At 46.9% G+C, this 12,927-nt stretch overlaps 1 protein-coding gene across 3 annotated transcripts in view; it reads right to left on the bottom strand.

Annotated features, from left to right (window-relative positions):
* ACP3 (acid phosphatase 3) overlaps positions 1-12,927 on the bottom strand; it is a 319,800-nt gene that overhangs the window by 247,697 nt on the left and 59,176 nt on the right. For all 3 annotated transcript variants that reach the window (XM_085630667.1, XM_085630668.1, XM_085630666.1), the window contains exon 2: positions 4,885-4,980. In XM_085630667.1, the coding sequence (XP_085486793.1) occupies positions 4,885-4,980 (96 nt within the window). The remainder of the gene's footprint in view (positions 1-4,884; positions 4,981-12,927) is intronic.

Genomic DNA, 12,927 nt, shown 5'->3' with positions numbered 1-12,927 from the left:
GGAGGCGAGAGAGGCGGTGGCGGCGGAGGTCGAACGGCTCCGCTGTTTTGACTATAAAGCCTATACGGTTCGGTCCATCGCAGAGGGGGATAGGTCGAGCGCGCTGTTGGCTTGGCTGGCCAACCCTACGCGGCAGACTTCACTGACAACGTCCATGCGTAGGGCGGACGGAACCCTGGTGTATACTCAGCCTGCGATTCTGAGCTGCTACCGGCAATACTATGAGTGCTTATACCGTAGTCGCTCTGGCCGAGACCCTGACCTGCTAGATAATTATTTACGGCCCCTAGAGATTCGACCAATGGAGCAGGAGGTGGCGAAAACCTTGGGGGCCGACATAGAACTGGGAGAGATCCGTAGCGCCATTAAAAAGATGGCGAGAAATAAGACCCCGGGCCTGGACGGGCTTCCTGTAGAGTTCTACGCGGCCTATGCCGACCTCCTAGCCCCTAGGCTGTTGGTGGTATATAAAGAGGCGAGGAGGCTGGGGCGTCTTCCAGGCTCGATGTGTGAGGCCTTGGTGGTCCCGCTCCTCAAGCCCGGCAGAGACTCGTCCGATCCGGGGTCCTACCGTCCCTTATCGATGCTGACGGTGGATTATAAAATACTGAGCAGCATCTTGGCCACGAGGCTGCTTGGGCACATGAGTTCCTTGGTGCATGAGGACCAGGCTGGCTTTATCCCCAGGCGTAACATGACCATGAACATTCGCAGGTTGTGCCGCCTGCTTGGGGAACCGCTTGTAGACGCCCCGTGTCCGGTTGTCCTATCAGTGGACTTAGAGAAGGCTTTTGATAGCCTGGAATGGGACTACCTTTGCACTGTGTTGCGGAGGTTCGGCCTCGGGGAGGGTTTCGTCAGATGGACCAGGGTGCTGTACGCCTCGGCGTCGGCCAGGGTCCGGGCGGGACCGCTGATTTCCTCACGATACCCGGTGGAACGGGGCACGAGGCAGGGCTGCTCGCTGTCCCCACTGCTCTTTGCGCTGGCGGTGGAGCCTCTTGCGTTGCATCTCCGGTCGGGGGCCCATTACGCGGGCCTCTGGACCCTGTCGGGCCCGCACTACGTCTCACTATACGCAGACGACCTGTTGCTCTTCCTAGAAGACCCGCTTGCTGCTCTACAGGGAGCTGCGACGGCGCTCACGGAGTTTGGGGAGGTCTCGGGCCTCCGAGTGAATTGGACTAAGACTTGTCTTTTCCCGATTCGCAGGGGCACCCCTACACCTGCTTTAAGTAGGGAGATTAGATGGGAACCCGACTGCTTCAAATATCTAGGGGTGTATGTTTATCATGAACCCTCTGGCCTCCTCGATGGGAACATTGCCCGGGGCATCCGGGCACTTCGAGGCAGTATGGGCTTTTGGGCCACGCTGCCGCTCTCGGTGGCAGGGCGGATTGCTCTGCTTAAAATGGTGGCGCTCCCCCGGATGTTATATTATTTCCGGACACTACCGATCTGGATCCCACCGACCACGTTTCGACTATTACGGTCACTGATAGTCGGATTCCTTTGGGGCTCGGGCCGCCGGCGGGTGGCCCTCAAGACACTGATGAGGCCGAAGGAGGAGGGTGGGCTCGCGGTGCCGGACTTCGAAAAGTATTACTTAGCGGCGCAGCTCCAGACCTTCACCCAGGAGATCGCTCGGGAGTTCCGGGGCCCCGAGGATAGGAGGGGTACGGGTATGGCCAGGCATGTTCTCTCCTTCATAGTGATGAGGCAACGATTGGCCTTGCAGGACTTGTCAATGGAGGAGCGGACCGTTCGCCTGTGCTGGAACCGAGCTCACGCCCGGGGCCACCAGCGAACACCGTACCGCTGGGGATGCTAACGGCTTTGCCCCATGGGGGTGATTGGTCGCGCTTGGCGACCTGGGAGGACGCAGGTCTGCAGCTCATCGGTGATCTATATGAGGACGGGACGATCCTGCCATTCCAGGAGCTCATTGATCGCTTCGGGATTCCCCGCGGCGACTTTTTGCTGCACTCGGCCCTTGTTCGAGCGATCCAGGCGCACTGGCGGTCCGGGCAGGCGGAACCCCATTTATCCCAGGTGTGCCAATACGTGATGATGTCCGCGGGCACGGTAAGGGCGGTCACTTGCCTTTACGGTAGACTGCTCAACGAGGGGCTGGCTCCCCTCACCACCCTGAGAAACCGATGGGAGGAGGACATTGGCAGGGTGATCCCAGAGACGACCTGGGCTCAGTTGGTGCGGCGAGCCTGGAAGGGCACACGCCACGCCCGCTTTCAATTAGTCCATTATTATGTGCTCCATAGAGCCTATTTGACCCCGGTGAAAATCAGGCGATATTTTGCTACGGCATCGGCGGAGTGCCCCAGGTGCCCGGCCCAGGAGGCGGACCTTCTCCACATGCTGTGGGCCTGCCCGAGACTGTCGGCCTATTGGGAGGAAGTGGGGAAGACCCTGGAGGAGACGACGGGGCGATCCCTTTCGTTGGATGCGGCGGTGGGTCTCCTGCACTGGTTCCCTCATACCCCCAAGAATAAAATATCTAGTAAATTCATTGATTTGGGGCTGCTCCTTGCTAAACGGGAGGTGACCAGGAACTGGAAGGCACGGGCCGGCCCGACGGGGAGCCGGTGGCACAGCGAATTTTTGAAGTGGGCAGCAGGGGAGAGCACGCTTAGATACCAGCTAGCTTGGAGGCAGCGTAACGAGAAGGCCGAGGAGACAGCGCTGGAGTGGGAGATGCTAGTGCAGGCCCTTAGGGATTATTGCGCCCCCGGCGACGCCGAACGTGAGGAAGCGGCGCGCCCCGAGTCCCATTAGATGGTTGCACTTCTCAGCTTTATTGGTTTTCCCTATGGGTCCTCTAGAAGATCCGGTTGCGGTTGATGCCGCGCGCTGATGGCGGGGGGGGGGAGGGGTTTTCCTGGGATTGGGGTGTTTTGAGGGTGGGGGGTTCTTTTGGAGTTATAGGCTTGTTTAGAAAAGCAGATGAAGGACAATGGATCTTCCGGGCCAACCTCGACATCCTCCGGAGCCCCCATTGAATTTCGCCGCCCGACCCCAGGGTTGTGGGCTGAATGGCTGTGTAAGCAACATCCGGAGGGGGATGGAGGGCTGTGTTTTAATGCTTTGGTTTGAGATATAATGTTGGCCGATCATGTAACGATTTACTGATTCCTGCAATAAAAATAATTTAAAAAAAAAAAAAAAAAAAAAAAAATCCTTCGCAGGGCACATGAACACACATGCGCCAGGAAATACACAATCTAGACTGGGACGTTTGAGGGGGGGAAGCGTATTCATCGTAAAATCCAGCTAGCCTGAATAATTCGCTTTGCGTTTCTTACCAAACAATTCCCAAAGGCTCTATTAGACTCACTGTTTCATAAATGGATTTTCAGATACATGTATTAACCATGACATAGATTGAACATATCCTTAAATTGAAAACGTATAGAGAAGTGTTGGCGCGGTACTGGCAGAACCGAAGGAGTACTAAAAAGAAAGTTTCCCTTTTTATCTTGTTCACGCTAGCGAGGGTTATGAATTGTTAATATTTTCTCAAAAACAATGTACACAGCGCGCGGTGGGAGCGTGTGAGGCAGAGAGGAGACGCCATGCGCATGCACAACGCCTGTCCGTGCGCGCACTTGGTTTGTCTCCCTTCGTGCACCAAGCCGACAACAATAGTCTCACCAAGGCGAAGCAGCGCGCATGCGCTGCGTTCGCTAGGCGAGACCTAAAAAGCCCTGTCAAACACCCTAAACAGCCACATACACTGCCCAACATATGCATAAACATCCAACAAATGCCCACACAACCACCATCATACACCCACACAGCCACCATTGCATACCAACTCACCTACTATAGTACATACACACCCACCACCATACATGCACAGACCCAGTATCAAACACCCACAGACCCACGATCACATGCCAACAAACCGACCACCATGCACAAACAAACCAAGAATTAAGCATCTTATCTACTGTGTCACTACAAGCAATTAGTCACACCATTATGCATTATTTTACAGACTTATAAACATAATACATTAATCCCTCAAACACATCTCAATTTAAGCTTTGTCAAGGAATATAAGGGTGGTACGTATGGTCAACTTAGTGCAGCAGCCTTCTGACACCAGGCAAAATAATTTTTTTCACAACGTCATTGCAAAAAATAAAGTTGGCAGGGAGTTAAGGCAGGCAAATATGTTCATTGTGGCTTTACCACAAAAATCCACAAATTCCCATATTGAATTGATACCTTCACCTCTTGCACCAACCTCACCATACTAAGTCAACTTTAACTCCCACCCCAGCATAGAATATTCCATAAATCATGCACCTATTCAAACAAAACCTAACACAATAGAGCATGTAAAACATCACAAAGCACATTATATGCAACAACTCCACCATCATATATCTTAACCCCATATCAACCCAACCTACTTTATGCCTACTAACATCCGACATCATACAACAAAACACCCACAATCATATAGCCATCAACCCAACATCATTAATAACAGCAGAAATACCATTATATGTGCACACAAAACCAGTCACAACCATGCCCCACCACAAAACCACAATGCATGCCAGGAACAAACCCTTTCCCACCCATTAGCAAGGCGTGGATTACGCTGAAATGCGTTGGGTCAGCATCTTCTTGAATAAACTCTTAATGAAGATAAAACTAGTCTAATCATCTTTTGCTGGTGGTGAGTGTGGGTTCTGAGCACTACAAGTGGATTCGGAAGTGGTTTGCAATTTGATGGTTCCTCAACCCTAACGCGCACATGTGGATGTACACACACACACACACACACACATACACACACATAAAAAATCATTAAAAAACATTAAGTTAGAAATAATGCGTGACATTCCATCAAACCTCTGAAAGTTGTCCAAATCCCTGTGGCCAGGCATCTTCCTTGTGCGGATCAGTAGGATAGCTTTCCTGTGAGCTTCTGTCGCCATGACGATACACCTGCGGAAAATTTGTAAACATATATTATCATGAATGATTACCATCAATCTTTCATTTCTTTTAATAAGGCATCAGTATCTCCGTATTATTCTCCTCAAAGTAAATATGTAGAATGACACATACTACAAAGATTGTGCCTTCTGTTGCTACAAGTAAAATAGAGCACATTTATCATACATTTCTGTGCTTGATGTGAAAAGTGGGTCTACAGAAGAAGCTATTTACAACAGTGATTGAATGGCTCAGGGTGGAGATTTTTACTCTCAAATGTGGAAATCTGTCAATTTGTAACGGCTACAGTTAAATGTGTAGGGCGAAATGGTGGGAATGTGCTTGTTCAAAAGACTAGGGGGCATATATCAAAATCTCCATTTGCGAATCTCAAATAGCGATTTTTTGAGAATCGCTATTTGAGAATTGCAAAACGAGATGTATTTAAAAATTCGCACATATTTTGCGAATTCTTAAAATTCCTTAATTGCGATGAGTAAATTGCGAAAATCGCAATTAAGGAATACCTTCACATTCATTCCTATGGGCCAGGAGGCCCATAGCAATGAATGGGAAGTTTTTCTCAAATTGCGAATCGCAATTTGCTAATTGCAAATTGAGAACAATTTCAAAGGTGCAAGGGTGTCATGATGACACCCTGATGCACCCCTGAAATTAGCATGTTTGTGCATATGGCACACATACATGCCCTAAGGGCATGTATGTGCGCCACATGGCACTTTGAAAAATGCCAAAAAGTGCATTTTTCAAAGAAATCGCAAATTACCACCAACTTCAAGTTGGTGGTAATTTGCGATTTCTTAAGGAGAAATCGCACAACTTGGGTGCATGTTACAGGGCATTTAAGGAATCGCAATTTGCGATTCCTTAAATGCTTACGCAAAATTAAGGAATCGCAAAATTAGCGATTCCTTAATAATGCGATGCGAAAATGGCTCATACATCTGATTTTGTGATTTTGTATTCGCAAACACTGTTTTTTTGCGAATCGCAGCGTTTGCAAATCCAAAATCGTTTGATACATATGCCCCTAGGTGTGAAGTGGTGGGAGTTGCAAAATGCAGTGAATACCTGTTATGTGATTGCGCTGTAAAATAATGCTTGATTTAAATATGTCTAGTTAGCATTACTAGGCTTCAGTTAACATGACTAGGCCTAGGCAGCCTGCATTGACATTCATTTTACAGGGACAGAAAAAACTGTGCTTTAAAATTACATGAACAAGTTTCCTAGGTGAGTATGTTTGCCTTCTATGTCTTTCCATTTCGTAAAATAAGTAAAATAGAATTAATTTCACTGTGCTATTTATTTGTCAAGATTAAATGTATTAATTTCTGTTCCAGAGAAAGAAGCCATGAGTAGAATCTTTCTGCATTTGCAATAAATGTAAGTTATTTACTCGAGTCAGCTCTAGGAACCGTTCATCAGTTGTATTGTCTATTAGTTTTATATATTGCACAAATGTCATGTTATTTCCTTCATTTCTTATACCTTATTATAATTATGTATAAAAATAAAGAGATGTTTAGATATGTTTCTTACTTGATGTATCATATTTGTTTGAAAAACCATTTGTTTACAAGTATGTAATTTAATTAATACCGTCCTATTATGCCAGATCTCACCATGTCAAGAGTGTGCATTTCACTGCCTAAAACCTATAAAATATGCCCTTTTTGGGAGATGTGTCAGACATTGTGCTTACTTACGCAAAGGCAGACTCCATGTTGGTCAGTCTGCTGATTTAATTATTCGGACCTTTCTTGCTTTACCAACTGTGCACACTCTGTGCTAGTCTGTCTATTGATTTATACTTAAGGCGTCCTTGGCTTTTGAAATTAGCAGATATTATGTTAGATGAATTATACTTTGGTTCTGTTTTTTTACTCGCTTTGGAGAACTACCTTATGTTGATCCCCTCACTTTTATATTATTTGATACGTAATTGATCCCGATTTGAATTTGACTAACTAACTACATTTTGCCTTCTGTATTGATTCTTAAATTTTAGTAAACCTTTATGGTTTTGAAGACTGAACAAAACATCTTCTTTGCATAGTAAGGCACCCAATTTCTCTATTGTTCCAACTGATGTTATTGCCACCGGAAGAACCATCTTCATTGTGAGGAATTTTAGATCAACAGAAGAAAAAGGCTCAAAAGGATGTTTCTGCAGTTCCCCTAAGAACTAAAGGAGGATCCCAAGCAGGTAACAAAGAGTTAATGAATGGACAAGGTGGGACAAAACTCATTATTATGTGATTAGAATAAATGATCCCCTGAACGTGATTCTCTCTATGGTTCTCTGGCTACGTTAATGGCGCCCATTGGGTTGTAGGGCTGGGGACCGCCAGATTTAAGAAGCACCCTCCCCAGAGAAACTGAAGGACATCTCAAAACCACAAGAAAAATAACAAATCTTTTTTGCTAGACACCATTTGTGAAAGCTACTCCAGTGGACAGAGTTAGATTTAAGTGCTGAAGATCTTATGGACTGCTGAATAACTAAGGCTATGTGGGAGACCTTTCTATTGCAGTCTCAATCTTTCAACCCTCAGAGGATGAGTACTGACCTAAGTAGATTTACGGAGGTCAGTAATACAGGAGATGGCAACAAAGAAAGTTTCCATCGTGAGTGATTTGCTAGGGTCTGTAACTGGGGAAACGAGGCGCTTCTTAATCAAAAGGGCACTAATCATGAATACTGCTAATTCTTCCATCCAAATTATTGGTAGAACCTGGTGAATGAGTACAATAGAAGGAAATACCTATAGAAGTTATTGGGGCTATGGAACTGAAAGAGCGTATGTTCCCTGTGCTGTTGAATCTGTAAAGCGAGAGCAATATTTCTCTACCACCACATTCTCATGAAACACAAACACGTCAAAATTTGAAGCCCTATATTTCCTGCATATTGTATTGAATATCCAGGGACAAGTGACTATGTCCTGAGAAGCAGGGAACTCCTAGCTAAGATTATCTGTCTGAACGCTGTCTGCATGTTTGTGGCCCTCAGAAAAAGGAGATGATATTCTGCCCATTATCAGAACTAAGAGAATGGGAAGTGAAGGTCCCTGGCAATCTATTAAGGGCACTGCCACCATGAGGTTGGCTCATACAAGAACAGCTTAGTCCCAGATCAAAGGTAGAAATTCCTCAGAGCTCTGTATACTAAAGCTAAATCTCTCCCATCTCCAACTCTACTTTGGATTCCAAAGGGCTTGTGTTGAATGATTTCTCAATGTGGCTCTCCAGCCAAACAACTGTCATGACTAATAAAGGTAGGGCAGGTTGCAGAGAATCAGGAAGATGGAACCACCATTGGAGTTGGGTCTAAAGGAGTGGTGAACTGGAACCAGAGATGCTTGAGATGTTGAGTCTCAAACAGAGAGAACATGAGACAGGAGAGGACACATATGTAAGCAGCCCGGTGAAACCATGAAAGCACGTGCTGCCATGTAACATTGGACCTTGAACAACATACTTGCTGGGGAAGCATCTCTGGAGAAAAGCTGTTTCAGTAATGAGAGTACTTTTGCTGCTCTGCTTGTAGGTAGAAAAACCAACCCTGTGGCCTTCCTGAATTGGGCTCCAATTATTGTACTGTCCGGAGAAGGAATTAGATGAGACTTGAATAAAATGAGTAAACAGCCATAATAAGGCTGATGACATTCCTGAACTGATAGCACACTTGTTGCCACAAACTCTGCTGATATACCTAGGAGCAGACACTTGTCCAGGTACAGAAAAAGAGACCTAACCTTCAGATGAAGCAGAGATACAATGAAGTAAAGGCTTTCTTTTCTAAAGAGACGCGTGGAGCAGCATTGACCCCAAAATGAAGCACTTTAAATTGAAAATAAAGACAATGTACACAGGCCTGAACAACAATTCTGAAGGACTTTTCAAATATGAAGATAAACATCTATTAAGTCCAATGTCACCGTGAAGTTTCCCAGAGATGCCAAGGGAATGATTTGTTGTAATGCATCCCTATTGAAGGTATGATGACACACCGATTGGGACAGCTCAGGAAGACAAAGAAGAAACCCTCCACTTGTCCCTACAAACAAGAAAAACCATTGAATAGATACCCTGCCCCTATGAGGCCATAGGACAGGAATAATGGCCTTCTTGTCCAGCAAGCATGTAATGTTTGATTCCTGACAGACCTCTTCTAAGATTTGCGAGGCCAAGGTTCGTATCACTTATTACTCTGGCAGAGTGGCAGAAAATGTGATGCTGTAACCATATCAGATTACCTTGAGGACCTGAGCATATATAAAATAGATTCTTCCGCAGCTTGTTGAGATTTCTCAATCATGTCGCCCAGCAGCCATTGAATGCCAGGCTCAGCATAGGCAAGAGTGTTGATTATAAGAAGCAAGAGAAGAATCTGGAAGTTGCTTGCAGAGAGGAAGATAGTCTGAGCCTTTATTAGAGCCCCGAAAGTTATGAGAAGGCTGCTGATGCAGTGATGGTTGTCTATAAGATGAGTACTGCATGTAAATCTGACACCATTAATCACTACTTGCGTCATCACACGCGTAACACACCATGTGACTTGATGCCACAGTGTGGGAAACAGTGAGGACATTTCTGGCCTCAACACTACCTCATCGCCTCCATCGTGGCAGGTCTCTTAAACGAAAGGAACTTGCTGCCAAGATTTTGCATTCTAATTGGGAAGCAATGGCCAGCTAAATTGCAAAGGGGACAAAACAGTGGTATGACAGCTAATTGAAGGCATACTCAAGAATGTGCATTTGTCCCACAAATCCTTTGGCACCTCAAAAACCCCAAAATACGCAAAGGCCTCATTACAACTATCGATGACTATTTTACAGAAAACGAACATACAGTTGACTCCCCCCAGACACTTTGGGAAGCCTTCAAGGCGGTGATAAGGGGCCAGGCCCTGTCCCTTATAGCGGGAGCTTAAAAAGAAAGACTAAAAGACATATCTGACATTGAACAGGATATTTACCAACTTGAGCAGGACGCAGACTCGAATCCCACCCCTGACACTATGCATGCACTCCGACTCCGCCAAGACGAATATAGGGCTCTGGTCACCGACCGTGCCAAACTAATGGCTCAAGAACGATTAGGTCGCATAAACGACTTGGGAGATAAAACAGGGAAATTGATTGCCTGGCTGGATCGGAGGGAGCGCGCTAGCCGACTGGTCCCGCAGCTCAGGGGGGCAGAGGGTGCCGCCATAAAGGATCCACAAGATATAGCTAACCAGTTTGCAGCCCACTACTACACAATATATAACGCTGTCGCCCCACACACGACTGCAGACTCCTTGAACTTACTGGAGGACATCTCCCTTCCTGTCCTCCCTGAGGCGGATCATCATTTCCTTGATAGTTCCCTCTCCGCTGACGAAATCGCATTGGCAATACGAACATTACGCCCGGGCAAGGCTCTCGGCCCAAATGGTAGCCCTATTGAGCTGTACAAGCTTCGCCCTGACAAATTAAGTCATTATTTGAAATCCATGTACTCAGGTAGTCTTGAGGAGGGGGTCTTGCCTTTGGATCAGCGACTGGCTACCATTGTCACCATACACAAAGACGGTAAACCCAAGACAGATTGCTCCTCCTATCGGCCCATCTCCTTACTCAATGCTGAGCCCAAAATCCTAGCTAAAGTACTCGCCAACTGACTAGTGAAAGTTATAGGGGACCTTGTGCATCCCGACCAATCAGGATTCATGCCGCGGCGCAACACTGCGATGAACCTCCGTAGAGTTCACGGGGTGTTGGGTAGGGCTCATACTATACAAGAGGACGTCATCATAGTGTCGTTAGACGCCACTATGGCATTCAACACCATTGAATGGCCTTATCTTTTCGCGGTACTAACTCAAATGGGATTTGGCCCGATATTCATCAGCTGGACAAAACTCCTTTACACCGCGCCGTTGGCGCAAGTGGTAGTGAACAACAAAAAGTCCAATTCCTTTGCCCTTGGTCGAGGCACCCGTCAGGGCTGCCCCCTCTCGCCGTTGTTGTTTGCTCTGGCCCTTGAACCACTAGCTGCTTGGATTCGTAAGGACATTAGCATTCAAGGGCTACGGTGGTCGGTAGAGTGGGAAGATCGCATCTCTCTATAGGCAGATGATATCCTCCTCTACCTTGCCTCTCCCCAGAGGTCCCTGATTGTCGTATTTGACATACTGGAAATTTTTGGAAGATACTCTGGATTCCGAGTCAATTGGCAGAAGTCACTTATATATGTCTTGCATGGGAAATCTCCACTCCTGCCTCGGAATTGTCCGATCTCAATTGCCACTGAGGGATTTAAATACCTCGGCATATTTGTCTCCCTTGACCCCGCACTTAGACGTGCTCGCAATCTGGACACGCCCTTGCAACGGCTTAAAAGTGACATCGTGCATTGGAAGTCACTACCGATCTCCCTATTAGGTAAGGCTGCCTTATTCAAAATTATGTCCTTGCCCCGTTTCCTTTATGCCTTACAGAATGCTGCGGATCCAGTCCCTAACTTGTATTTTAAGGAAATAGAAGGGCTTCAGAGGGACCTACTATGGTGCGGAAGATCACGCATTGCCTTGCCAAAACTGACGCTCAGTTGGTATGATGGTGGAATTGGACTACCAGACATTAGAAAATATTACTGGGCTGCTCACCTCATAGCCATAAACCACGGCGCCTATGGCCCCCCCAGACGCTCCAGGGTACCGGATGGACCACTGGATTCTCCCTAACGGGGCCTTTGCCCGTGCTCTGTACTCCAAGCCTGACAAATACTCACTGACAGGACCCACTAAACATACAGTCAAGATCTGGCACGCTGCAACACAGTCTCTGGGGTGGACCAATAGATTGACACTTGCCACCCCGCTCTGGGACTCGCAAAAACTAGGCTATTTGGGAAACACCAAAGGTTTTAGCAAATGGGACCTTATCGGAATTTCCAGTATTGGGGATCTATGGGGTGCAGAGGGAGTGAAACCGTTTAGTGCACTTAAGACCCAATATTCATTGGCAGACTCTGAATTGTTTAGATACCTCCAAGTCCGGCATTCATTACAGTCGGCGGTCACTAGTGACACCTCCTTACCGGACAGCTCCCCACTAGAGGACAGGCTTCTAGATGGACACATGCCTGAGCAGGCAATCTCCCTGACATATAGGAAGCTTATTAACAATATGAGCGACCCACTGACCCTGTTGCAAGAGAAATGGACAGCAGATGGGGTTGAGTTGGACGATGAGGGGCAGCACAACTCCGGCTGGTGCAATTGAAAATTTTACACAGAATATACATAACGGGGCCCCAACTGGTACACATGGGGGGCCAGACAGATGGGTCTTGCCGACGGGGGTGCACACAACCAGGCATTTTCATGCACACCTTATGGCACTGTAGACATATCCAGGAATACTGGCGAAAGATACATGAAATCATGAGTAACACCCTGAAAATTGAGATCCAGCCAGAAGCCCCCAGATGCCTCCTTAATATTTGGGAGCCAACAGACCTGAACAACCATGCCATGCAATGGGTTACACTTGGTTGCATGGTAGCAAAAAGGAATATTGCCCAGCTCTGGGGGGTGGCACATGGACCTAAAATCGCTGATTGGAAAAAAGATCTTGATTGGTGTATGCAACGTGAGAAAACTGTTTACATTGCTCGAGGCTGCCCTCGTAAGTGGTCCGAAGTGTGGGCCCCCTGGAACGCATACCGTGGTAATATCTGTTCCCCCCCCCACTTGGTGGAGGAAGATGTCTCCCTCAGCGTGTAATTCCTACTGTACGAAATTAATGCATTCTAAAGAATTTCTGTTTTGCTGTCACCTAGGCCACGATTCTGTGATACTATGCCATGTTGTCGAATTGGTTTTAATAAACAGATTTACAACAAAAAAAAAGAATGTGCATTTGTGAGACTTCTCCA

This window comes from Triturus cristatus, chromosome 10, assembly GCF_964204655.1.
Source record: "Triturus cristatus chromosome 10, aTriCri1.1, whole genome shotgun sequence".
Classification (NCBI taxonomy): Eukaryota; Metazoa; Chordata; class Amphibia; order Caudata; family Salamandridae; genus Triturus; species Triturus cristatus.
This window is presented reverse-complemented; position numbering and strand designations above follow the sequence as displayed.